The sequence below is a fragment of the Cydia splendana genome, chromosome 20, assembly GCF_910591565.1.
Source record: "Cydia splendana chromosome 20, ilCydSple1.2, whole genome shotgun sequence".
In the NCBI taxonomy this organism is placed as follows: domain Eukaryota; kingdom Metazoa; phylum Arthropoda; class Insecta; order Lepidoptera; family Tortricidae; genus Cydia; species Cydia splendana.
In genome coordinates this window covers 780,026-807,524 of record NC_085979.1, presented here as the reverse complement: position 1 = coordinate 807,524, position 27,499 = coordinate 780,026, and the positions used below count along the sequence as shown (strand labels likewise).

The window sequence follows — 27,499 nt, the reverse complement described above, 5'->3', positions numbered from 1 at the left end:
CATTTTCAATTTTATTTTAAGTTTTAATCGTGTGTCGATAGATGGCAGTAAATGTACCGTGACTACAAAATTTACTTTGGCAATAGCCCTCTATACTATCTATTCTTTTTGCTTACACCAAGGATCTCATCATCATCATCATCATCATCATTAACTTAAGAGTTATTGATGTTAAGAGATATTGTCGGTGGAGTATCTTCCAGCTTCTACCAAGGATCTATGAAGTCTATTTATATGATAAATAAATTCCATGAAAAGAACGCGCCTCGGAAAATCGAGAAAAATTTATACTCGAAAAGATGGCGCCATACCTTTGGTCTATAGGGATCGTGTGCGTTGGAGGGTCTGCCATATTGTGGCCTGAATCGGAGACATATCTGCACATGTACATTGCCAAAGCAAGTGCTACCATCTACCGTTCTCGTCGGTACGTTTCCTAGTAGGTTCTGCCATCTTGTGGGCTACATCGGAAGCATAAATTACACATTTACCACACCTTGCGCCAAAAATATGACGGCTCCTATGCTGCCCCCTATAGTTCATGCATGGGGCCTATACTGGTGTAGATTGCGACACCGTTTGATTTTAACAATTTCAACACATATCAGTGAAAGAACATGGGTCAAAGTCATATGGCGTTCTTAAAGTTTTAATACTGCGTCGAAAGATGGCAGTAAAATTACTGCGCCTACAAATTTTACTACGACAATAAACCTCTATACACTTAATTCTCTTTGCTTATACACACATAATGATAGCTTGACCAGCGTTCGCGTTTGTGTTACATCTATTATTGTATGGGATTTTGAACAGCGCGCCAAGCGGGACGTTTTGGAAACTCAAAATCTCATACAAAATGACACTTAACGCAAACGCGTACGTCACGTCACACTAAAATTAACACTAGGAGTACAGAGCAGGAGAACAGATAGTTATAATAATATCAATTTTGAACAGGCCCGTTTGAGTTGTTTTTTCAGTCCTCGCTATCAGGGATGTTGCGAATATACGCATCCGCATCCGCAGCCGCGGAACTTCCGCATTATTTTCAACATCCTCATCTGCATCCGCATCCGCATAAAATCGACGCGGAGCTTATGCGGATGCGCCGGATGTCGAATCAGTCGGTACAGGAACGTCTTAGCGGCGGCGTCAGTGCTAGGTAATTTTATCATTACCTATAACGAAATCGTCTAGATCCAGAAAAGTCGGCCATGTTAGGTACTGTCTATTAAAAATAACGCACCTATTCTTGCTCAAATACTAACCGTTTAGTTTTTTAAAAATAAAATTACTAAAAATGTAATATTTGACGTTGTTTAAGTACCTAATCTTGACATCCGCATCCGCATCCGCGGATGTCAAAAAATCTGCATCCGCAACATCCCTGCTCGCTGTATCCTGAACACACATAATATATTAGAACCTCTCTCGACTCGGTCCTCATGCCGTTGGTAAATACTTCAGTTTGTTTGAGTAGAAAGTGGCCCGCGTTTTGGGTTAGTTTGTCGAGCTTGTTCATATTGCAGAATGTTTTCATTTCTCATACTTTGAAAGAGGGTTAATAAAGTGTGCAGAATGTGATACGTTTCTGCACTAGAGCATTTTACTTTCCAAGTGAACGTACGATTTTTTTACATTACGTAACAATTAAAATTTGGTTACAATGGATTTGTTATATAATTTCCATTCTGATAATTAGGTAACTCCCCATTCCATAAATAACGATACTTTTACCTAAATGGTTAATTAAAAGTATCAAGAAATGATATAAAAATAGTAGATTGTACAACAAGGGCATAAAGTGACCCATTTTTACCCGAGGCAATTTTTTTTTTACCAAAATAGTAGACGAGAGTAAAAATGGACATTTATGCCCTTGTTGTAAACTCTGCTTTTCACTTCGATTGCGAGGAAAATATACAAAAAATCAAATATTTTAGGTTATTTTAACGTATTTATTCAAGACTAAAGAAAATTGTTCTTGGGCCGGTCGGAGGCGCGGGGCACGCCGATCGGGAGAGCGCCGGTCGGGGGCGCGCCGGCAGGGCTGGCAGTTTGTATGGCAGAATTTGGACTTTATTGCTAAGTCAATAAGGGTCGTAATAGATGATTTTACTTTATGCTCTAGAGCATAAAATGCGATTTTATGTCGTCTACGCACGACATAAAGGTGCACTTTTTGAGCATGAGAAGTGAAAATTATATTAAGGTATGTTTAAAAAAACACATGGTTTTTACTTTCCTGGTTTCGAAATTAAAAGAAGAGTGTTTAACTCGGGTGAAAGCCATCATTTCACCCCTTGTAACAATCTACTATTTTCTATGCATACCTACACTAAATTATGGAGAAAATTTCGGAACTTTCAAAGGATCAAATAAAGTTTCTAATCAGGAAGAGATTAAGAAAAATTTCCGAGCTATAGAAAAAAATGTGGAAAGGTTTAATTTTTTTGAAATTTTCGCTTGCATGTCTCAATCAATTAGTTTAAAAATAAATAATAAATAAATATCGGGGACAAACTTACAGAGATCGTTCTAGCCCCAAACTAAGCAAACCTTGTAGGTACTCGCTATGGGTACTAGGCGACGATATACATACCTATATTAGGGTCATTCACTTTTGTATGGAGAAAAAAAAGATGTAATATTTTTCCTGACTTTGCTCACCAATGGAGTCTCCCCACACTAAAAACTATCTATTTAAATTTTCAAAAGAATCGAATAACGTTTAGTGGTTGCACAAGTTGAAAAGGTAGAGTGAGAACCCCATACATTGCGTGAAAATTAACTATGTTCTAAAATGACAAAATATAATGAACTGATACTAAAATCGAACGAGAAAACTGAATTTTGCGTCTAAAACACAATAAAAGCACTTTTCCTTTAGAAACAGGTGAAAAAACTGAAAAATCTTAATTAGAACATTTATCGAGTAACCAAAATCCAAGTTTACTACTAATTTTAAAATTTATTTATATGTAGAAGGTTCAGTATCACACTCGTCTCCGCTTTGATGGTAGCCGCTTAAACCATTTTCTACCCTCCGATGTAGAGTTGGTTATTTGAAAAATCTTTGTTGATCACTGATTTAAACTTTCACGATTATTAAACGTTATTAAACTACACAACGGGACTTAATCGCGTATTTAAGTTAAGTTTAAGATTTACCTCCGACGTTTCGAGGACGGCGTTGTCCCTATGGTCTCGGAGAAGACTGGCTCAAGTTGACATCAACATCTTCTAGCCGCGCGAGTTTTGCGAACTACCCGCACTTGGTCTTGTTTTTCAGTTTGAACGTTTTGCGCACTAGGGATGTTACTCTGTCGACACACAACACTAACGATATCTATAATCTTAAAACTTAAATACGCGATAAGTCCCGTTGTGTAGTTTGATAATCTTTGTTGATGTTGTGCAACCTCTAACTGTTGACCGATTTAAAAAATTTTTGACGTATTTATAATACTTAAATTTTTATCAGTTAGAACAAGAATTCGAGCAAAGTCAGATGAAAATCGAAAATTCGGAAAAATGAAACACCCTAACTTATATAGATAAATACATACTTAGATACATAGATAACATCCATAACTAAAAGAAATCGTAATCATTACACGAATAAATGCCCTTACCAGGATTCGAACCCGGGACCTCCTGCTTCGTAGGCGTAGGCTAGGAGGCCGTTATTATACAAATAAACTTATAGCCTAAACAAAAGCGTTTTATTTTTTTATTCAGGTTTTTAATTTTAGTTTTTAATTTTAGTTTTTAATTTTAGTTTTTAATTTTCGTTTTTAATTTTAGTTTTTATATTTTAGTTTTTAATTTTAGTTTTCAATTTTAGTTTTTAATTTTGTTAATTAAATAAAAACAAGTATCATATTACAAAAAAAACTATGAAAATGAATCCAGTAATGCCAAAACAAAAGCGTTTAAACGTAACCAATGTCAGTTTGGGTATAACAATATGTGTTGGGCACACAATAATAACCCAACTATCCTGGTAATGACTCCGCTTGTTTGAGTTGAAATTGGCCCCCGTTGGGTTTCGCTTAGTTTGACTTGTCCAAGTACTCAAATATATCCCGCAACTGTTGGCAATTAGAATTAACTTGTTCACAAAATGGCGTGCCATTTGGCGGCACATATATACTCTGTATTGACAGTCACGTAATGAACATAATCTCGGTTTGACGCTTGCAATTTCGAGGCGAGATCGCTCGCTACGTGCCGTACGTGCACGACTGTCACACAACTAAAGGGGCCCACAGATTACCAGTTCGACTGACGATATTAGCCTGTCAGTTAAACGCAAAAGGTGACAGCTCCGAACAACTGACAGGCTGATATCGTCCGGCGAACTGGTAATCAGTGGGCCCCTTTACGTAACCTAGCCTCCGCAAATCTAGGGGAAAACGTCAGTTTACTACATCAAACACAAATAACTTTATTTTGCATGAAATATGGTACAAAAGGTGGTCAGAAAATATAAAACAACTCTAAAACTCAAAAACTACTTAACAGATTTTCATACGATTTTCACCTATTAATAGGTAGATTGATTCTTGAGGAAGGTTTGGGTGTATAACTTGTTAAGGTTTTGTGTAAATGGGGTTGGCAACTGTCAAAGGTTTGCCTAGATGGCGCCATCATAGCTTGCCCCTTTTTCTATGAGATTTGGCTTAAAGAGCTGGCATCCAGGGTATTAAAAAAACAAAAATTTGACACAATTCTAGGGATTGACGGGGCAAGCTATGATGGCGCCATCTGCTAAAAACTTCCACCGGCCAACCCCATTGGTTTGGTTGAAATATGACGATGTCTGCTAATGATGTCGGAATAATTCACGCTTTAAGTACTTTACTGAGCTTTAATCATTGACGTATAATATCTAAGGACGGGGTAATGGTAAACTAAAAATGGTACTAGTTCAGCGATGTTACTCACGAATTCCTGCCAATCGTGCAGTCTAACGCAACTAGTTGCGACCAATAGCGCGCGTAATGCGAACTCGTCAACCAATCGCGCGCGTGATGCGCACTCATCAACCAATCGCGTTGTAGCGGTTTCACACCGCTGTACTGGCCCCTGCTATGCCTCATTAATCATTATTATTGCCCGTAAAGCCAGTCCCTAGATATCTGTGTCAATGGTTTTAATCGAAAACGCTGCCTGATCCGTTAGAGCTATACCAACACAATGTATGGTCTGTTAACTAATAAGATTTTGAAAAAAATCGGGCAAGTGCGAGTCGGACTCGCGCACGAAGGGTTCCGTACCATATAAAAAAAAAACAAAAAAAAAAGAAAAAAAAAAACGGTCACCCATCCAAGTACTGACCACTCCCGAGGTTGCTTAACTTTGGTCAAAAATCACGTTTGTTGTATGGGAGCCCCATTTAAATCTTTATTTTATTCTGTTTTTAGTATTTGTTGTTATAGCGGCAACAGAAATACATCATCTGTGAAAATTTCAACTGTCTAGCTATCACGGTTCGTGAGATACAGCCTGGTGACAGACGGACGGACGGACGGACGGACGGACGGACGGACGGACGGACGGACGGACGGACGGACGGACAGCGAAGTCTTAGTAATAGGGTCCCGTTTTACCCTTTGGGTACGGAACCCTAAAAAGTCACCGTGTGCGACCTCGTTTCTGTCGAGTTCACTGCTACGTTCAATTTCAAAATGTTATCTTTGGATAGGCCCCGTGCATGAACTATAGGGGGCAGCATAGTAGCCGTCAGATTTTTGGCGCGAGGCGTAAATGCAAAGAGTAAAGTAAGTATAATCGTAAATGTGTCGTTTATGCTTCCGATGTAGCCCACAAGATGGCAGAACCTATGCACAAGGAAACGTACCGACGAGAACGGTGGATGGTAGCACTTCCCTTGGCATTGTACATGTGCACGGGTCTCTATTGTTTCCCAAATAGTTTTAAGTTATAATGTATTGTTTATGCGAATTTTCGTTAGTCATAATTGGTTTTTCTCAGAAACGCGTAACTTTTCAGGATTGCCATAAAACAAACCTAACCTAACCTATCTATCAAAATCTGTAGAATAAGCTTACGAAAATCCTGAAAAGTTAACGGTTTCAGTTTTATTACTAACGATAATATGACAAACAATACATTACGACTTAAAACTTTATGGGAACAAAGGGACCCATGTGCACATATGTTTCCGATTCAGGGCTATAACCGCGAAAATCGAAGTTCGCAAATTGCGGGCATTTTTCTCTGTCACTCTAATTACGCCTTCATTGGAGTAAAAGAGAAAGATCCCCGCAATTTGCGAATTTCGGTTTTCGCGGTAGCCCCTCAGGCCACAAGATGGCAGACCCTCCAACGCGCACGGTCCCTATACTAAGATAATACCTATGTTCCTGCCTACACTAGGTACTCGTGCAGCCATTGCACTAACAAGCAGGAGCAGTCACTCTCGGCTCGAGGGTCCTTGAGACCTTTAGAAGCTCCCCCTAGAGGCGTCCGTGTATACTGTGTCATTTGTACCCCCCCCCCCCCCCACTTGTATTATTCAACCCCTATGTGTAAGCTGTGTTTATAATAGATACTTAACTTTGTAAAGAGGTAATAAATATACTTAATTACTTTTATTTATAATATAGGTAAGTAGCGAAACCGTACTTATTAAAAAAAACCGGACAAGTGCGAGTCGGACTCACCCACCGAGGGTTCCGTACTTTTTAGTATTTGTTGTTATAGCGGCAACAGAAATACATCATCTGTGAAAATTTCAACTGCCTAGCCATCACGGTTCATTAGATATAGCCTGGTGACAGACGGACGGACGGACAGCGAAGTCTTAGTAATAAGGTCCCGTTTTTACCCTTTGAGTACGGAACCCTAAAAAACATTGCGTTTCTTTTACTGTAGCTAAAGGTTGTCTGGAAGAGATCGCTGTTAGCAATAAGATCGCCCGTTATTTACTTCCCCTCGAGTTGCTGTATTCATTGTATTGTTGTCTGTATTAAGGTGTACAATAATAGTTATTTACGGTACAAGTGCGGGAAAGAGGAAATTCGAAACGAGTGGCGATAAATTAAAATACGACCGAAGGGAGTGTTTTAAATCGACACAATTTGCGAATTACTTATTCGCACGTGTATTGTACAATGTTTTATAGTACATATGGCCCTTTAAACTTTTGACATACGCACGGAAAGTGCTGTTTCCCCGCACTAGTGCGGGAAAGTGGGACCATAATATGTACTGTAAAGAGTATTTGTATAGTATTGTATTGTAAAACCTTTGCAATTTTTCAGCACGAAAAACGCACCATATCTTAACTGCACGCTATTAATTAAAAAAGTAACAAAATGAGCAACCGTACGCTGATGAGCACACTCACAAATATATACACAATTATGCACCTTACGCCGTGGAGATAAGGAACAACGTGTGTAGATATTTATAAGTGGTAGCATTGTCAAGGACTGGCCGTGGAGAGGACTGCAAACATCCGGCCGCGCTGAGCATACACTTGGACACCGACTCCTACCATAGGTGCTCTTTATATGAATGTAGGGTGACCGCTAAAGGTAGTTGGCCACTACATAGTAATTGGCCACTTCTAACAAATCAGAAAGACACACGCCAATTGGAACCTTATTGGAAGAGTGGCCAATTACTATAGCTGTCACCCTAATAGAAGTCCATATTTTATAAATAATGGATATACAGTTCTGCAGTTATGGAATGTTTGATTGGAAATATCCTCCTGTGTTATAATATTAATTTTGCATTCTTAAATATTAATACTTTTTGAGATATTGGGGAAATAAAAAATATCTACTTTTTTCCCCCTTTTTTTGCGTATAACTTTTGATATTTTTTGTGTGCTAATACGAGTACACGCTTCGAATACATTTTTCTAGACATCATTACGAATCTAATGAGGTATCACACGTATTTTTAGGAGTATCTCAATTTTTGACCGTTTTCCGTTTCTCGAACAGACTATTAGGTTTTAGTGCTTGATAACTTTCGTACTAAATTGCAATCCCTATTATACCCCTTATAGTGGCCGGTCTTATAGTTGGGTCTGTTTAAAGAGCGGCCAAACATACATAAAACAGTTACAGGTTGATTGAGAACATGGTGACCGCTTACCATATGCTTGTTTGCCACCGATCTGGTATTAAAAAACATGTGATGGAACCTATCTAAGGACCGTCTCGGTCGAAACTCTTTCGATTAAAAAACAGCATTCATATTGGTACCTACTTCTTTTTGGTAGCTGGGCCATTCTCAAAAATATGTCTGCGCTCTAACTGCCGTAACCCATACAAAATGTATGAAAAGAGTCGTGGCAATTAGACGCAACCGCAGACATATTCTCAGAGAATGGTCCAGCTATGCTGTAAAGTACTTTTCAGACGCGTGTGCCCGCACGAGTTCGCGGCACGTGTTTAGAGACCCTTCAGTTCATATAACTGACGGTTGAGGGTGTATTCAATTCGCGTAACGATGCATTGCTTCTACCAAACCAGTCTCTGATAGCTCTGTTTTCCTAGGATAACGGTGCCGTCATATAGCGGCCGTCTCCATACAAAATACTACTCATCCATATTTGTGTCGCTTAACTTCAAACTCGGGTAAATCCATTCGACCCTCAGCAAATATCTACCCTATTACCTTTTCTTAATGTAAATTTCATTCAATAGCGTGACGTGTGTTCGTGTTTGCGTTATGTCCATTTTTGTATGCGATTTAGAACAGCGCGCCAAGCGGGACGTTTTGGAAACTCAATATCTCATACAAAATGACACTTAACGCAAACGCGTACGTCACGTCACGCCATCGAATGAAATTTACACTAGGAGTTCCTCCGCATGGGTGTGTAATGTTTTTAATAACAACTATTTTCGAATTTTCATTTTGCATAATTCGAATTGCATAATTTTAAAATGCAGAAATGATTATTTAGTATAAAAACAAAATGAATAAGAACAAATTGCATAATTTCAGAAATAATAAGAATTCAGTTGCATAGTAATGTATTTGCATAACAGGCAATCAGTATAATGATCACTTTATATACTATTTAATGCTCATAACGTTCTTTTTCCATAAAAACCACGCAAGCCTTCCAAATGTCCGGGTTCCCATGGTCCCAAGAATTTGTAAGATACAAACAAAATAATAGTAATAATTCAGCCTATACACGCCCCACTGCTGGGCACAGGCCTCCTCTCATGATCGAGAGGGTAATAAAATGTGTACTATTATATAATAAGTCGGTTCTGGCGCTTCGTCGGCCGCTACCGCGGCACGCTCGCTTCGCTCGCTCGGCTCGCGCGCTGTAGGGTCGCAGTTCTACCTAACACTCCTCCTCGCTTCGCTCGTCGTCGTACCTATCGGCGACCTGCCTTAAGGTAGAATATGTAAGTTGTTTTATAATTTATGTCATATTATTTATGTCACCCGATCATTCGTTAAAATATAGTTCTATATTTTAATCATAATACTAACTGTATATGTTATAACAAGTAAAATTATTCCCAATGATCGTTATAAACAACATGTGTACTATTATATAATAAGTCGGTTCTGGCGCTTCGCCGGCCGCTACCGCGGCACGCTCGCTTCGCTCGCTCGGCTCGCGCGCTGTAGGGTCGCAGTTCTACCTAACACTCCTCCTCGCTTCGCTCGTCGTCGTACCTATCGGCGACCTGCCTTAAGGTAGAATATGTAAGTTGTTTTATAATTTATGTCATATTATTTATGTCACCCGATCATTCGTTAAAATATAGTTCTATATTTTAATCATAATACTAACTGTATATGTTATAACAAGTAAAATTATTCCCAATGATCGTTATAAACAACGTTTTTATGATTATAGAACATTCTGTAATTTAATTATTATAACGAATAATATTATGGATTTTGTTTCTATACATTATGTTTATTATGAGTTTTAAAAGTAGTTAAATGTAATTATGCAAAATGTTTGTATTAAAATTGAACGGCACCCCCTCCGCATATGTCAACGCGACGTGGAATCGGCAAAATCCGATAGGAAAAAGCTTTATTTCTTCGCAATAAGAGCGAAAAAGTCGTTGTTCGGCTCGGCTCGCATCGGCCGGCGCCTGCCGAAGCGTCGACGGCTTTTCCGCTCTTCTTAGGAGTATTACTGCAATGTTCTGCCGCCAGAGTGCAGCACTAGCTCCTCTAGTAAACCATAGAGTAACTTATACATACTGTGCCTTTAACTGTTTTTTGATAAGTTTTCACAGACCATAAAATATGACATTGATGCATCAAGGCGGTTTGTTAACAAGGGCCTGCCGGGAAACGCGAAAATCGACATTAAGTTATCTGCCTATATATCGCTCGAATATGTAAGAGTGATAGAGATGTTAGATAACGAAATTTCGATTTTGTTGTTTCGCGGTAGACCCCCAGATTGTGACGAATAGTGGTAGTGGCGCCTCCTACGCAGACTTTCGCGTATTAATTCCCTATTGCGCGGACATAAAGTTTTTTCCTATCGAATTTTGCTGATTGCGCGTCGATATATCTGGGGAGACCCTAGGAGTACAAATGTTCACCGTGCACTCGATACGCCCTATGAATATAGCCTGTCCGTGTAAATCCACGTTTTATTCGATGTTATTGTGTAGAACTTATTGTGCTCATCCTTTCTTCCCTTATTAATAATGCTTGGGTTATATTGTGATGTGAGGGGACGCCGCTTGTCCCGTTTAATATGAAGAAAATATTATTTTTATGAGACGTGACGTGACAGGCTACAAAGAGTTAACTTTATTCATACAATAAGACATGTGTGGAAGAATTACTACCTACATATCGTCATCATTCGCGACTTTATCCGTGGAGATGATTCAAAAACATTCAACCCTATTTTTGCACCCAGCTGTATTTAGGTATATATTTAACTGCGATATATGCGACCGCTATCTGACTTTCCCACCCAGAGGGTAAACTAGACCTTATTGGAATTAGTCCGGTTTCCTCACGATGTTTTACTTCACCGAAAAGCGACTAGTAAATATCAAAATGATATTTCGTACATCAGTTCCGAAAAACTCATTGGTACGAGCCGGGGTTCGAACCCGCGACCTCCGGATTGAATGAAAGTGGCACGCTCTTACCACTTGGCCACCAGCGCTTCTTCTGGTTTTACTACCTAAGTTATTTATTTAGCATTACTCGTAAGTATTTAACTTATCATCTCACCTTGGGATGGTCCCTGACGGGGACCGCGACTCGAACGCAGAGCTTCACTGGCTTGTCTCTCGTAATGTCTAGTAATCGCCGCTCGCCGCGCCACTCGCCTGCAACAACAAAAATAATACGTTAGTTAAATGCTTATGTAGGTAACTATTATATTAAAAAAAACCGGCTAAGTGCGAGTCGGAATCACGTTCCAAGGGTTCCGTACATTAATTCCGACTCATGCTTGACTGCACATTTTTAATAGGTTTTCATGTCTTCTATAGATAAAGAAGTATTTTGTGTATTTTTTTTCAAAATGTTAGACCCAGTAGTTTCGGAGATAAAGGGGGAGGTCGGACAGACAGACAGACGCACGAATGCTCCTTTAAGGGTTCCGTTTTCTCCTTTAGAGGTACGGAACCCTAAAAATAAAACCCCCTGCCGTATTATGCAAAAGAAATCAAATGTATATCAAAAATACTTTAGATAATTTTGGAAAACAGCTGATACTCTTCGAATTGCTGGATCGAATTTTCGATTTTTTAAGTTAATGTAACTAACCATATATGGACTTCTGGGTCTGAAATAAAGATATATTTAATTTATCAAAAATAGCTACGACCCGCCGCAAGGAAACTAGCTTTGACGTGAAAAAATCGCATCAAAATCGCCTTTGGTCCGTTTTCATAACTATGGTTTTCGTAACTGGCTGCCAAAGAAGATTAATTTTTCCTATTTCATAATTAATTATCAAACAAGAATTTACTTTCTGGTTTCGTAATCGAGTTTCGTAACTGGTTATGAAATAAGATTTTTTTTCTGTTTTCGCCTGGATTGGCTACGAAATATGAATTACTTTTCGCTGCTTCGTAATTAGTTATCAAACAAGAATTTATTACTCTTTTAGTAATCGAGTTTCGTTATTAACTTCGATATATTTTTTGGAAGTTAAGTTCCCCTTTTGTTGCCAATTTACCCTGTGAGTGACTGACTGGGTAAATTGACTACAAAAGAGAAGAGAGCAACATCCAGGCTCTTTCTGTACCAATTTTGATTACAAAAAACTTAGATACAATAAAAGTACCTACATAGATATCCCTACAGTAAATTAGAGAAAATAAAAATACGAATATTGTAAATCATCTACTTTAATTTTCTAGATTTGTATAGAAACAAAAGCTTGTTAAAACAGAGTACCCTTAGTAACAGTAAAATAAAAGAAAAATATGACCTAACTTCCTTTAACAAAAAATATAATTTTCACTTCGTAATAATTCTTCTTAGTCTAATCTAATACATAAATGGAGCAATAATCTCAACGCAGTGCCCGGTAGTTATTTTGTGTCATTTTACACGAAAAGGTACTAAGGGTATCACACGAAAATGTCCAATTATTTATGAAAAAAGAAAAAGTAATACGTTTTGATAATTAATTACGAACGAAGATAAAATACTCGATTACGAAAGCAGAAAGTGAATTCTTGTTTGATAATTAATTATGAAACAGGAAAAATAAATCTTCTTTGGCAGCCAGTTACGAAAACCATAGTTATGAAAACAGACCAAAGGCAAAATCGGTCCATCCGTTTGAGAGCTACGATGCCACAGACACACATTGGCGTCATACATATAAAAGTATTATTTTTCCTCAGGGATTATTAAACCATTATAAGCATAATAAAAAAAAAGCCATAATAATTAAAATTATCAATTATTTGTTATAATAAAATAACCGATTCAGTAGAATGATTTAAACATTTTAAACTAAGACTGATGAAGATGTAAAAAAATATAATTATCTAATATCTCAATATACCTACATCTCCATCCTTTCGGCTCATTAACTAGTACCTATTTAGCCAGACCTCCAGATTATGTCAACAGATACAATTATATAAACCTAGTATTGCATGATCATCATCATTCGCTTGCCCTTATCCCATTCATTTGGGGTCGGCGCAGCATGTCTTTTTCTTCCATACCTCTCTCTCGCCCGTCATCTCATCATTCACTTGCGTTCGTTTCATATCATCTCTCACACAGTCCATCCACCCTTTTCTCGGTCTCGGTCATGATAACTACTTTAAATCATTTATTTTACTATTATAATTAGTGTAATTGTAAATTTTATTTAATTATTAAGTTTAGTTATTAAGTAACGTGACATGGAATATTATAAATATTGTGAATAAATAATATGAATATAATATGAACATGTCCTGTATTGTACCTATGCCCTAGCAGGGTGTCATGCACCTACGAAGACTAAAATGTAAGACCTATTGTACTGATGAGCATGAGAACAATGGATTAAATGAATATGAATATGAATATTTAACGTCAAAGTTAAATAGATTGAAATCCCATTTACCCAGGTTCCACTGCCAGTATTTCTCGTTGATTCCACCATGCTCATTAAAGCGAACGCTAATTGGCCCTCGAGATATTCAAATATGATGAGTTCCCGCGGATTTTAAAACTATGTCAAGATTTGACTTTCAAACGCCGCTTTTTGTGGTGTTTTACATAAATCTACTTTATTATGGAAGCGACACCGAGGCCCATTCTGATTAACATTTTGTTATGATACATGATGTTTATTTAGTCACCTGTTTCACTGGATAAAACAAGACAGTTGGAATATCTACAGATGATGTATTTCTGTTGCTGCTATAAAAACAAATACTAAAAACCGGACAAGTGCGAGTCGGACTCGCCCACCGAGGGTTCCGTACTTTTTAGTATTTGTTGTTATAGCGGCAACAGAAATACATCATCTGTGAAAATTTCAACTGCCTAGCTATCACGGTTCATGAGATACAGCCTGGTGACAGATGGTGGACGGACGGACGGACGGACGGACAGCGGAGTCTTAGTAATAGGGTCCCGTTTTTACCCTTTGGGTACGGAACCCTAAAAAAGAGTAGTTTAGTATTTGAGCAAGAATATAGGTGCGTTATATTTACTTAATAAACAGTAACTTGACCGACTTTTCTGGATCTAGACGATTTCATTATAAGTAAAGACGAAATTAGCTATCACTTACGCCGCCGCTAAGACGTTCCTGTACCGACTTGTTCGACATCCGCATCCGCATTAAGCCAGCCATCGATTTTATGCGGATGCGGATTTTGAAAATAATGCGGAAGTTCCGCGGTTGCGGATGCGGATGCGAATATTCGCAACATCCCTGGTACCAATCAGTGCTATCTTTAAGGTCATATCAAAACAGTATCAAAACCGTAAAAAGTAGTGAATCCGAATCGGCTCCTGTTGTATTATGGAAGCGACACGGCTGGACCGAAATGCATTTCTTTTTGCATTCGTTTACTGTTATTTAAATATTGGAATAATTTCGTCGATGACACTATGCATTGTTTGGCGCTTTATAGTAATTTTAGCTATTTATATTATTCTTTATTACCAATAAAATATATGAATATTACCTATGAATATCAAGTGAATACAACTTGAGCTGGTAGAGTGAAATATTCATCTGATATTCTTGAGGCGTGTCTATTTTGTACTTTTTTTGTGTCTTAGTATCACTATACCTTATAAAACAAACTCCACCGTCGCGTCTGTCTGTTTGTGTGTATGTATCTTCGCGATAAACTCAAAAACTACTGAACGGATTTTGATGCGGTTTTCACCTATCAAAAGAACGAGTCTTGAGAGAGGTTTAGGTGTATAAATGTTAAGGTTTTGTGTAACCCGTGCGAAGCCGGGGTGGGTCGCTAGTATATTATAAACTTAGAGATGTCCATTAATATTCCAAGACTTCAAAAGAACTTTCAGTTTAATGATAATGTACAGTACAAGTTAATGCATGTCCGACATTCACTTGCCATTCTCGGCCTCGGCCGGGAAGTTAGTGAGGATTTGCATAGACTCGCCGTTAGGGCATGTTCGAACGTGTAAGTATTAGTTATGGCAAGTTTTGTGGCGTAATGTGCACTTGGCATAGTGTAGATTGAATGACAGTAGGATATTACCTATCGGTTTCGCTAAGCACTGAGCCTACATATACCTAAAAACAATTTTCATATTAATGGCTTTTTTGTGCAAAAAAAGTCACAATTGTTTAATGGTTCATTTAAGGCCTATGTTCGTGATTTTTTTTGTATCGAGCGAATGTTGATTAATCGGGTTTCGTATCGATGAAGAGATTTATTTTTAGAGATTGCTATTTATATTTTTTCGCAACTGCATTATGATTTTTAAAAGCGCTACAATTTTTCAAAAATTCTTTCGGCTGAACCAACTGCCTCTCAATAGCCAATTGTTCAAAACTTGTATGCCACGAAAGCTTATCTTTATTATCTAAGCCAGCTGATGTGATCTGATATACAGGGTGTAATCGTTAAGTGTAGCCAGGCGATAATTCCGTAAATACACCAGATATCAGAAAACTTCAAATTGATATCGAAAATGCGTTAGGTACCCAATGAGTAAAATTACATTAATAACTTTTTTAAATAAAAGCTGAAATATCCCAAACATTAACTTCAAACCCTCCCATACATTTAGTACGACCAAGGGGCCGGTTTTTGAATTTCGATCGCTCGATTTCGTCACTCAAAAATCGGTGAAATGCTAATTTTTGAAATACGAGCGATCGAAATTTGGAATCTAGTGGTATTGACCACTCGATTTCAATTCTATTAGTAGAAAAATCGAGCGGTCGAAATTCAAAAATCGGCCCCCTGTACGACGACTCACCCCTCAAAGAACGTCGGTGTCGTAAGGGATAAAACTGCTTGAGTTTCATTATTTGCGATAATAAACTTTAATAAAATAATAAAACTACCGTGTATGAAATAATATTTCCACACATTTATTTTTTAATTACACCGCAAATTTTAAGAAAAGTTCATTTAGAAACATTTAAGAGGGCCCGTCAATGTATCGCACAAGAAGGGTGTCACTTCGAGCAACATACTTAAACAAGAAAATGTACTTCCTCAAAAAATAAATGTTAGATTTATTATATCATAAACGGTAGTTTTATTATTTTGTTACAGTTTACTATCGCAAATAATGAAACTCAAGCAGTTTTATTTCTTACGACACCGACATACTTTGAGGGGTGAGTCGTCATAGTAAATGTATGGGAGGGTTTGATGTTAATGTTTGGGATATATCTGCTTTTATTTAAAAAAAGTTATTAATGTAATTTTACTCATTGGGTAACGCACTTTCGATATCAATTTGAAGTTTTCTGATATCTGTTATATTTACGGAATTACCGCCTGGCTACACTTAACGATTACACCCTGTATACAGTCAAGTGTAAAAATATGGGTGCATAAAACTTACTCAAAAATATGTCCTATAGTTCTTAATTCGCTGAGATAAGAGCTATGGGACATATTTTTGAGTATGATGTCCAACCCATATTTTTACACTTGACTGTAGGGACATAGCCGCAAAAGTGCACAAAACTGCACAAATTTAAAACAATCAGAAGTTTTTTAGCGCAGCGTCTCGTAAAAACGAGTCGTTCTTTAAATTTAGGTTTAAAAGACGAGAGTTCCTACCAACACTTGTCTTGATATGCTACTCTATATGTACAACTACTCTGTCAATTCTGTGTGAAACTTGAACGAGGAAATGAGGTAGTTAGGCGGTTACGGAGTTGGCAACGAGACCCGCTGTTTCAAACTGACTGTAATTTAATTTCGAAGCATAAGCACTGATTTAAACTTTCACGATTTATACACAATATTAAATTGTACAACGGGACTTAATCGCGTATTAAAGTTTTAAGATTCACCTCCGACGTTTCGAGGACGGCTTTGTCCACGTGGTCTCGGAGAAGACTAGCTAAATTGACATCAACCCTAATTGCTCGGAGCAATGCTGAGTTGAACGGAGCCGAGTTTGCCCGATGGGAAGAGTTTCGCACCTCTGCCGAGACCACGGGGTTCAAGTCGTCCTCGAAACGACGGAGGTACCTAAATCTTAAAACTTAAATACTTTTGCGATTAACTTCCATTGTACAATTTCAGTTCAAAGCATTAAGTAATAACGTAGTACAGTATTTATTCCATCGCTTTCACCCAATAGCCTAGTTTATTTTAGATTTCCTAAACTCTCAATAGTCTGAAATAAATGTTGTTTTTTTTTCTTTTTCTTTAAATAGTCCTTACACCCTGATGGCGGGTGCTGCCGCTGTCTCGCCCTCCTCCTGCTGCCCTGCTTGGTGAACCCTTAAATTAAAGTGTCAAAAGGGCCTCTACATATTACCTACGGCTCCGCGTACACCTCCTAAATGTCCGGAACATAGGTACTGAATAAATTCCTATTATAGGTACTACCTACCTACTGGCTTTGTGAGCTATAGATCCCGTTAATCCAATAATTGTATTAATTGAATTTGCGCACAAAATATCACAAGAAAGTTATTGCAATACACGATTTTCTATTATCGCAATGTCCATCAAGTAATATATTTTATTAATTTCAAAGACACCTGTATGTGTATGTGACAATGAATTACGTTAAAAGGTTTTGAATTTATCCAGATCCCTTTTTCCCAGGTTTTACTTATATCTCATAAAATGGTGTCGAGTACACTCGGCGCCGGTAATAAGCACGGCGTGAATTATCTGTTGCGAAATAAACCCGTGATAAAATCATCGTGAATTTCTGTTTTAACCCCTTTACCGTCTGTCCCTAGTACAGTCAGCAAGAAAAGTGATGGATCAGACTGCTGCGCGCCAAAAGTATCTTCCATTTTCTAATAACTTAACATAAAATGTCTGGGAGACCTAACCTAGGCGCGAAATTCAAATTTTATATGGGACGGCAACCCTTTGCGCCTACATTTATTTTGCCGCTTTTTTCTACTAAGGGGCTGTCCATAAATTTTGCTGGTCTGATGTTGAAATTTCCTATGGGAGAGTCAATTTTTTTTGCGATTTCGTGGTTGGTCTTATAGTAATAGTTGCTCAGTATGACCTAAACATTAACGGGTTTGAGTAATTGCTTTTCGTTCAGATACAGGGTGTATCATACAAAGTTTTTGGCAAAAAAAACCTTTTCAGTATAAGCTTTTAAGCTGACTGCACTTTTCTATCCACAGGCAACTAATACTCATCGAGACAATTCTAACAATCCCAAACACAATTAGTTTGCGTTGTTTTATCACAGAGTTCCCATTGCCACTTTCTGTCTCCATCATCAGATCAGTTCGATGGTACCATAATTGTCACCCGTCACCCGTTTAGTCGCGTGCCATGCCGCCTGGGTTTTTCGCCTTATAATGGGAATGGGTCCAATTTAGATTGCAAGATTTGACCCGAACATAGGGGAGACTAAGAAGGGTTGTGACAGAGGGGAGTTGTGACAATGAAGATTTCTCGAAAACTATGATTGCCAGCAAGCTGGTACCAGCTCTCGTAAGCTCCTTTTGAAATGCGCATTTTGACGTAGTACCTGCCAAAGGCGCATATAAAGTGGTTTTGGGTGTACAACATTTAATGTTTGTACGTGGGTGTAAAACGCAAAAAGTAACGGGTCTCTATTGATTCCCAAAAAGTTTTAAGTCATAATGAATTGTTTGCCCGCATTTTCGTTAGTCATAATTTATTTTGTTCAGAAACGCGTCACTTTTCAGGGTTGCCATAAAACAAACCTAACCTAACCTAATCTATCTGTAGGATAATCTTACGAAAATCCTGAAAAGTTAATGGTTTCAGTTTTATGACTAATGATAATATGACAAACAATACATTATGACTTAAAACTTTATGGGAAACAAAGGGACCCCAAAGTAACTTTTCCCCAGAAATCTTGATGCTTTGTGGCTGAGATATGTCGGTTAAAATACAAATTGTCACAACCCTCCTTGGTCTCCCCTACATATAATTGCAAGTCAAATAAAAGCTTGTAAAAACGAAACTTATTTATATTCTAATATTATATATATTCTAGTATTTTTATTTGTGTATTCTATATATAGTTTATCAGAATTATTAGTTACACAGTTGTTTTAATAAATTCCTCTGTTCTCCTTGCACCATTTTTACATGTCTCTGTTTGGTCCGATGGTTGACTGGTAGACAATGCCATTAGGCATTAAGTCCGCCATTTGTACATTATTTTTATGTTTTGTGCAATAAAGTTTAAATAAATAAATGAACTTTGTATAGAGATCGACAGTCGTTATTCCGTACTTGTCTCTACGAGGTGGAATAATTGATGAGACCAATACGGAACGTCGAGAGGGTGCTTAGGGGTAATACCGGCTGTGGGCAGGGATCAAAGGGTAAGGCCGTTCCAATGTATATGGAAATGTTCTGCCTTTAATGTTTTTTTAAAGCTCGTTTCTTGAACGCAAATTGATTCATAATATTTAATATTTTGTAGTCAAAATATAAAAGCCGTACGGCGCGATTCGGGAAATATCATTACTATTTCATATCTAGTGAATCTCTAATTCATTTCCCGAATCGCGGCGCCAGCCGTGCCTTTTGCCGTGGGACGTCACATATCTTTACTATATCGTATCTAGTTAATCTCTAATTCTTTTCCCGAATCGAGCCGATGCTAAATAACAGCTTTTACGAGGAAGGGTTTGTAGTCCAAGATCCGCTATGCAGTCTCGCATTAGTAAAACAAATATATCTAAAGTCTGTCAAGCCATTTACGTCAGTAGAAAAAAGTGGCAAATTTAAAAAAAAATAGGCGCAAAGGGTTATCGTACAGTCAGCAGCAAAAGTTGCGAAGCGGGCGAGGTGTTCAAAATTATCTTGACACGCTCTTATTCTCTTAACAAAAAAGTCGCGTCAAGATCATTTTGAACACCTGGCCCGCTTAGCAACTTCTGCTGCTGACTGTACCATAGAGAATTTGAATTTCGCGCCTTTTTCTACTGATTGAGTTGTTTGACCGGCTGTATATCAGCAGTTATTATTTAACCAAAAAAACCGGGCAAGTGCGAGTCGGACTCGCGCACGGAGGGTTCCGTACCATAATGCAAAAAAAAAACGAAAGAAAAAAGCAAAAGAAAACGGTCACCCATCCAAGTACTGACCACTCCCGACGTTGCTTAACTTTGGTCAAAAAACACGTTTGTTGTATGGGAGCCCCATTTAAATCTTTATTTTATTCTGTTTTTAGTATTTGTTGTTATAGCGGCAAAAGAAATACATCATCTGTGAAAATTTCAACTGTCTAGCTATCACGGTTCGTGAGATACAGCCTGGTGACAGACAGACGGACGGACGGACAGCGAAGTCTTAGTAATAGGGTCCCGTTTTACCCTTTGGGTACGGAACCCTAATTAAGTTATGTAATTCTAAGGCTGTTAGGTACTTACGTAATTTGAAATTGATTTTTTTAATTCACCCACCTATTTACATTTCTATTATAAAGGCACAATACTAAACACTTTAAACTTTTTGTAAGAGCTTATATTCACTATAGTGTGCGAACGAGACACGTTATGAACTCGCACCTGTCTCGCTCGCACACCTCGCATCCGCTTGCGGAGCCGGTGTGATAACCGCCTATAGCTTCCGTAATAGCGACACACGCTGGTAGCGCACAGATAACATTCCACTAGATCTCGCAAGGATTAAGGTGATCGGGCGAGCTATGCTTAGGGCTGCCATCTCTAAATCCGCCGAACCTGGACAAAGACTTAAAAAAACCCGGACATTTGGCGTAAATTGCATTTTTTCCCCGGTCGTGTATTTATACGGTTTTTACCTACTTTGTGCACAATAATGCCGGTAAATAAATTCAATTTTAAGGTGTTTCCTCACATAAAAAGTTTTTTATAAACCCCTCTGGACGGCCTCCAAACTAGGACAAATCCGGGAAACCCGGACGGATGGCAGCCCTAGCTATGCTCAATGCAAATCACACGAATCTCAGCAAGCCAGCAGTAAGAAACTGAGAAACGCTGTGCTGAGATGAGACAAAGACATATTGAATTAAATATAATGAAACGAGCAACCGAAAAATTTACTGGTTATATTATGTATTTATAAAAATTCAAATAAGGCATACAGAGAGATAATCCCGGAGTCAAGAAAAAGCATCTGTAGCTCCTTCCAAACCAATTCCTGAATCTAAAACTGTGTAACTACTTTGCCCAGTCATCTTAGCCGCCCGCTGCGCGTTCTGTGCCCTATATCTTGAAAACGGCTGATCGCATGAAAAAATGTTAGGGACATAACTTGTAACAAATTTCATGCTCTACAATTTTTACCCACATGTAAATAACATCGGAGCTATAGAAACATTCATATCCGCGAAAAACCGATTCATATAACATCGAAAGTTGATAACGTGAATAACTTTCGACACGCTATGCGTCGACTTTTAATAGAACCTTAATAACGCTACAATGAAGATGTATTATATGAGTTTCTTTATTTTTACAAGCTTTTATTTACTTTCACCTGTCCCGTTGTCTGTACTTAATCAAACCTTCAAGTTAAATTTGATCCACATCCCGGTTTCCGATTGAGCTGAAATTTTGCATGCATGTATAAGTCGGATGACAATGCAATATTATGGTACCATCGAGGTGATCTGATGATGGAGACAGGAGGTGGCCATAGGAACTCTGTGATGAAACAACGCAACCTAATTGTGTTAGGGGTCTTAGAATTGTCTCGATGAGTATTAGCAAAGACATATGTAACTCCGTATAAGATGAATAAAGTCTAAGAAAAAAACGTGCCTCGGACATCAAGTAAAGTCATTCTCGGATAGATGGCGCACACACCTTTGGCTTATGGTCGGCTAGATGGCGTTGAAGACACCGTTTCATATTTAACAATTTTAACACATAGGTATCAGTGAATGAACATGGGTCAAAATGATATAAAAATAATAAAACCATTTTTTTTTATCCAAAAAACTCTTAAATACTAATTTAACATTGTGAAACAGCGAACGAAAACCGCGTACGGTTTATCTGCCGCCATTATCGCTCGTTTACATTCCGGTTGGTAGCTATATCTAAAATAAGAAAAGAATGGTTATCCATATATATAATTTTTTTCGATAGTTTTATACGTTTTCATTTTGAGTTGTAGTCGTGTGTCGATAGATGGCAGTAAATTTATTGTGACTACATAATTTACTATGACAGGACCCCTCTATACTATCTATTCTCTTTAGTATTAGTTGTCTGTCGTAAGAAAAGTACAGTCAGCGATAAAAGCTTGTACCAAAAATGAATTTTTGGCAAAAACTTATTTCTGGACTACTACGGGACTAACTGGATACACATTTACACAATAGACAGCTTCGTTGTGGTCCATCCAATGGTAGTGATCTGTGAGCCTTCCGGCCCGATATCGCAGGTACGGAAGCGTACCTCGCCTTAACACTGTATTACCAGCCTTTATGTATGTATGTATGTATGTATGTACGTATGTATGTACTAGCCTTTACTCCACGCTCACTAGAGGATAAGATAACCTATTGAGAAAGGCACCTTCCTGCGGGTTTACTCGGTTAATGTTTTTAGATACAGGTTGATTTGTGATTCGAAAGGGGTTACTCTAGAGCTCATTTATAGGGTCCCGTACCCAAAGGGTAAAAACGAGACCCTATTACTAAGACATATTTAATTACACAAACGGGTCTACCGCGATATAATTTCATTGTTTTTACCTTTAATTCCGACGTTCCGAATTAAAGGTAAAAACAATGAAATTATATCGCGGTAGACCCGTTTGTGTAATTAAATACGTGTACAAAACGCGAGAGTTTAAAGTCCTATTACTAAGACTCCGCTGTCCGTCCGTCCGTCCGTCCGTCCGTCCGTCCGTCCGTCCGCCCGTCTGTCACCAGGCTGTATCTCATGAACCGTGATAGCTACACAGTTGAAATTTTCACAGACGATGTATTTCTGTTGCCGCTATAACAACAAATACTAATAACAAAATAAAATCAATATTTAAGTGGGGCTCCCATACAACAAACATGTTTTTTTTGCGTAATGGTACGGAGCCCTTCATGCGCGAGTCCGACTCGCACATGGCCGGTTTTTAATGATTGTAGTCCAGTCGAAGGGGCTCGATTCCGATTCAGCATCTTGTTACCGTTTTGATTTTATTTCGATACGATTTTGAAGTCCGCTGACGCTAATTGGTGCATGCGAAAGCTTGTTTTTAATAAGTACCTATAATAAGGTCAATGTGGCTAATTCCGTCATAGGGGCTATTCCGTCGACTAGCGTTATTCGCGAACAACGAACAACATTGATAATTTCGTCGACAAAGCAGCGATTGATTTTAGTTTCAGCAATCAAAAGCAAATGTTTTTTTCCTACGATTGAAAATCAAAGAAATATACGCTCGTGGACGGAATAGGCCCTATGACGGAATTAGCCACATTGACCTTAATTATTTTTTTGTAGATTTTGTAGAAGCGCTGGTAGCCTAGCGTTAAGAGCGTGCGACTTTCAATCCGGAGGTCGCGGGTTCAAACCCCGGCTCGTACTAATGAGTTATTCGGAACTAATGTATGAAATATCATTTTCACCTCAGCAGCTCGAACAAGAGTACTTTGCTTCTTAAAAACAGTGAGCAAAATGCGATTTTGCTCACTGTGTCAATTTGTCTCACTCAGTGAGCAAAATGCGATTTTGCTCACTGGGTGAGACAAATTGAGTGAGCAAAATTGCATTTTGCTCACAGAGTGAGACAAAATGTCATTCAAGTGACCTTTATTGTCAAATGTCATTTCAACATGCGGGGTCTAATATAAGTTCGATATACTTGGGTTCTATTATCTCTGTCCCTCTAGGTATGTTCTCACTGCTTAGGGTGAAAAATTTTGTGTACTACACGAGATCAAAGTTATTTACATCTCGTGCGTATTTGAATCCCTTACTACGCTCAAGATTCTAAATTAGATTCACTCGCTACGCTCGTGAAAATTATAGAATCTTTCGCTTGCACGGGACTCAAAATAAGCACTCGAAGAAATATCAAACTTTGATCTCTTGTTGTACAAATAACTATTGATATTTACCAGTCGCTTTTCGGTGAAGGAAAACATCGTGAGGAAACCGGACTAATCTCAATAATGCCTAGTTTACCCTCTAGGTTGGAAGATCAGATGGCAGTCGCTTTCGTAAAAATGTAACTAGTGCCTACGCTAAGTCTTAGGATTAGTTGTCAAGCGGACCCCAGGCTCCCATGAGCTGGGCAAAATGGCGGGACAACGCGAGGAAGATGATGATTTTTTTTGTAGAAAATACATAATGGCTACACTCAATCTGTGCCTGACAAAAAACACTTAAAAATCTCAACAACCTTTTATTTCCATTAAATCCTTGTCAATATACCTGTCCCCTTCAATGGCCGCATTGACATGGGACGAGGGTCGGTAGGGGGGTGCAAGGGGGGAGGGGGTCAATGACAGCTGTCAAACGCGGATTAATAGGCGCGGGGCATGGACGGCGGACACGTACTATGTATAGTAGACGTCAAATCCTACACAGGCGCCTATTTCACCACGGTGACAGGTGCGACAATTGTCGACATCACTGTTACTGACGACACAGTACTCCATAGGCTATGGTAGCCGCTTACCATCGGACGGGAGGTGTGCTTGTTGGTCACCAACATTTTAATTAAAAAAAACTCCATTATATCGCCAATAAACAAGGACCTTCGAGCAACACGGAAGGGAGGCGGCATTCGCACTATTTCCCCTCTGCCGAGGTACAAGATTAGCGCGTCAATCTAATCTAGCGCGGGTAATAAAACTAGTTGCACTTGGATTTTTCACTAGACCGAGTCCAGACGCGCGCGTGAACACTGCTGCATACAAATGCCTGTTTGCTCGGTTTTTTGTTATAAAAAGAGGTCAGGGACATCAAATTTACAAAAAGAAAGTGTCACATTTCACATGTAATATTTTTTTTTTACATATCATTCGTTTAATTACATTCAAACACAATTATTATATTTTAGTCTCATGTAATTGTTGGATTTATCGATTTTGCTCGCTCAGTACAAACTGCGGATCGGTCGAGCGACAAATCCGACTTCTCATCTCTCAGAATACAATGACATACTTCAACGAAAATGTGTTAGTGTGCGTGTTGTGACACTTGTCACTCGTCCGTACACAAAAAGAGATCGAGGTTTGCAAGATTTGTCTTTTACGTGTGTCATTTTCTATGTATTTGTGTCGTCATAACAGATTGGATTTTGTATGTAAGTGTGTGAGAAGTGCGACTGTGTGCACCTTTCCCCCCGCGAAAAATGGCAGAAAGATTTGTACGGTGAGATATCGCTTGGGCCCCTCCCTTCCGATGTGTCGGAAGCCGGTGTTGCTCGAAGACAAGGACTCATGACAATTGACCCAAGATTTAAAAGAATTTTCGGTAATTCTTGACAGGACATGAGTTCTGTGTCGGATTTTCTTGCCAATTGTCGTGTTTCTTGTGACAAATGTCATAAGCTTCGCCTAATAAGTACTTATTTATTGGCGATATAATGGAGTTTATTCATTTATTATAATGTTGGTGTCAAACAAGCACAGCGCCCGGCCGATGGTAAGCGGTCCATGGGAAATATGTAGTACGGGACGGTATTTTTTAGTAAAAAATTTGGTTGTTTGTCGATTTACGGACGATAATTTTGCATGATAACGTCATAAGAAAACATTCATGAAAAATTGACGTAACGTTACCATGGGGATCAGTCTACAACGTGACACTTTTTCGTGCATGCTACCGGTGTTCATCGATTTATCGCATCGACCGCAGTGCATCCATCGTTTAAAGTCCTATCGGCTCGTAAATTAATGTATGACCCTCTACACTCTCCGTCCACGGAAAGTGATATATTTGCTGCTAAACTTTGTACCCGAAAGTCCTACGCACACATGTACATGTGTGTATATAAATAGCGCTAAAAACTGATGAATTTTTTTTATAGTGCGAAAATAAAATGGAACTCAACAATTTGCATACAAAATTGTTGCCAGTTTTATGATGGGGCCGTGTCGTACAGCTGCGTTCGTGACACACAAATGGTCTCACCGGAAGATCAGCGCTGACTTTTGGGTTATAGTACAGTCATTATATCCAAAAAACCGACCCTACCCGTGAATAATTAGTTCTTGGATTTTTTTTTCGTAGGTCCCTCGGGGGGGTCACTGGGAGTGTAAATTCAAAAAGTAGGCTTTATCAGGCTCCTGCGTATATTCGAAAAATGATTTTTTTCCAAAAAAACGGGTTTTCTTCAATAACTCGGCTATTTTTGATTTTACAGTAAAACCGTAAGGACAAAAATTGTAGGAAATTTGATTCTCTACAAGTTAGTCCAGTCATTATATCCAAAAAAACTGACCCTTCCCGTGAATAATCAGTTCTGGGATTTTTTTTTCGTACGTCCCTCGGGGGAATCACTGGGAGTGTAAATTCAAAAAGTAGACTGAATCAGAGTCCTGTGTATATTCGAAAAACGGTTTTTCTTGAATAACTCGGTCATTTTTGATTTTACAGTAAAACCGTGAGGACAAAAATTTTAGAAAATTTGATTCTCTACAAGTTTGGTCCTCACAATTTTTCTTCTAGGATCGATAGTTTGGAAATAAAATTTGAAAAAAGCAACTAATTCAAAATATTTTCAACATCTCGTTTATTTTCAACTTTACGACATAAATGAAGAGGACTAAACTTGTAGAGAATCAAATTCTGAACAATTTTGGTTCTCACCTTTTTTCCCCCAAAATCGATATTTTAGAAATTAAACCTGAAAAACGCGACAAATTCAAAATATTATCACTATCTCCTATGTTCCACGCTTTACGGCATAAATGAAGGGAAACAAAGTTGTAGAGAATCAAATTCTGAACAATTTTTGTTCGAACTTTTTTTGCACCAAAACGATATTTTTTGAATAGGACCTAAAAAAGCGACAAATTCGAAATATTATCATTATCTCGTTTATTTTCAACTTTACGGCATAAATGAAGAGAAACAAACTTGTAGAGAATCAAATTCTGAACAATTTTGGTTCCAACCCTGGAGATAGAGCGTAAACTCTTTTCCGCCCCACCACATTATCGTCCGTAGTAACTTCTCCACACACAAAACAGATCGACATTTTATTTAAATACGTCTACTCCAAAGAGCATCACTTGCGACGAACTGACTGAACTGCGTTTCAGGTTAGGTATACAACGTGTCCCAAAATTCAACGATAAGCTGGCACCAGAAGATGGACCTGCTCATGAATACTCGAGGAAAAAAATAAAAAAAATATATTTCAATTTATTATGGAGTTACAAAAAAAAA

At 38.3% G+C, this 27,499-nt stretch overlaps 1 protein-coding gene and 1 long non-coding RNA gene across 2 annotated transcripts in view; one reads left to right on the top strand and one right to left on the bottom strand.

Annotated features, from left to right (window-relative positions):
• LOC134800770 (KH domain-containing, RNA-binding, signal transduction-associated protein 2-like) overlaps nucleotides 1-27,499 on the bottom strand; it is a 352,308-nt gene that overhangs the window by 31,448 nt on the left and 293,361 nt on the right. The window contains exon 3 of the mRNA XM_063773318.1: nucleotides 11,233-11,330. Within this exon, the coding sequence (XP_063629388.1) occupies nucleotides 11,233-11,330 (98 nt within the window). The remainder of the gene's footprint in view (nucleotides 1-11,232; nucleotides 11,331-27,499) is intronic.
• LOC134800878 (uncharacterized) overlaps nucleotides 1-27,499 on the top strand; it is a 56,671-nt gene that overhangs the window by 21,364 nt on the left and 7,808 nt on the right. The window lies entirely within an intron of this gene.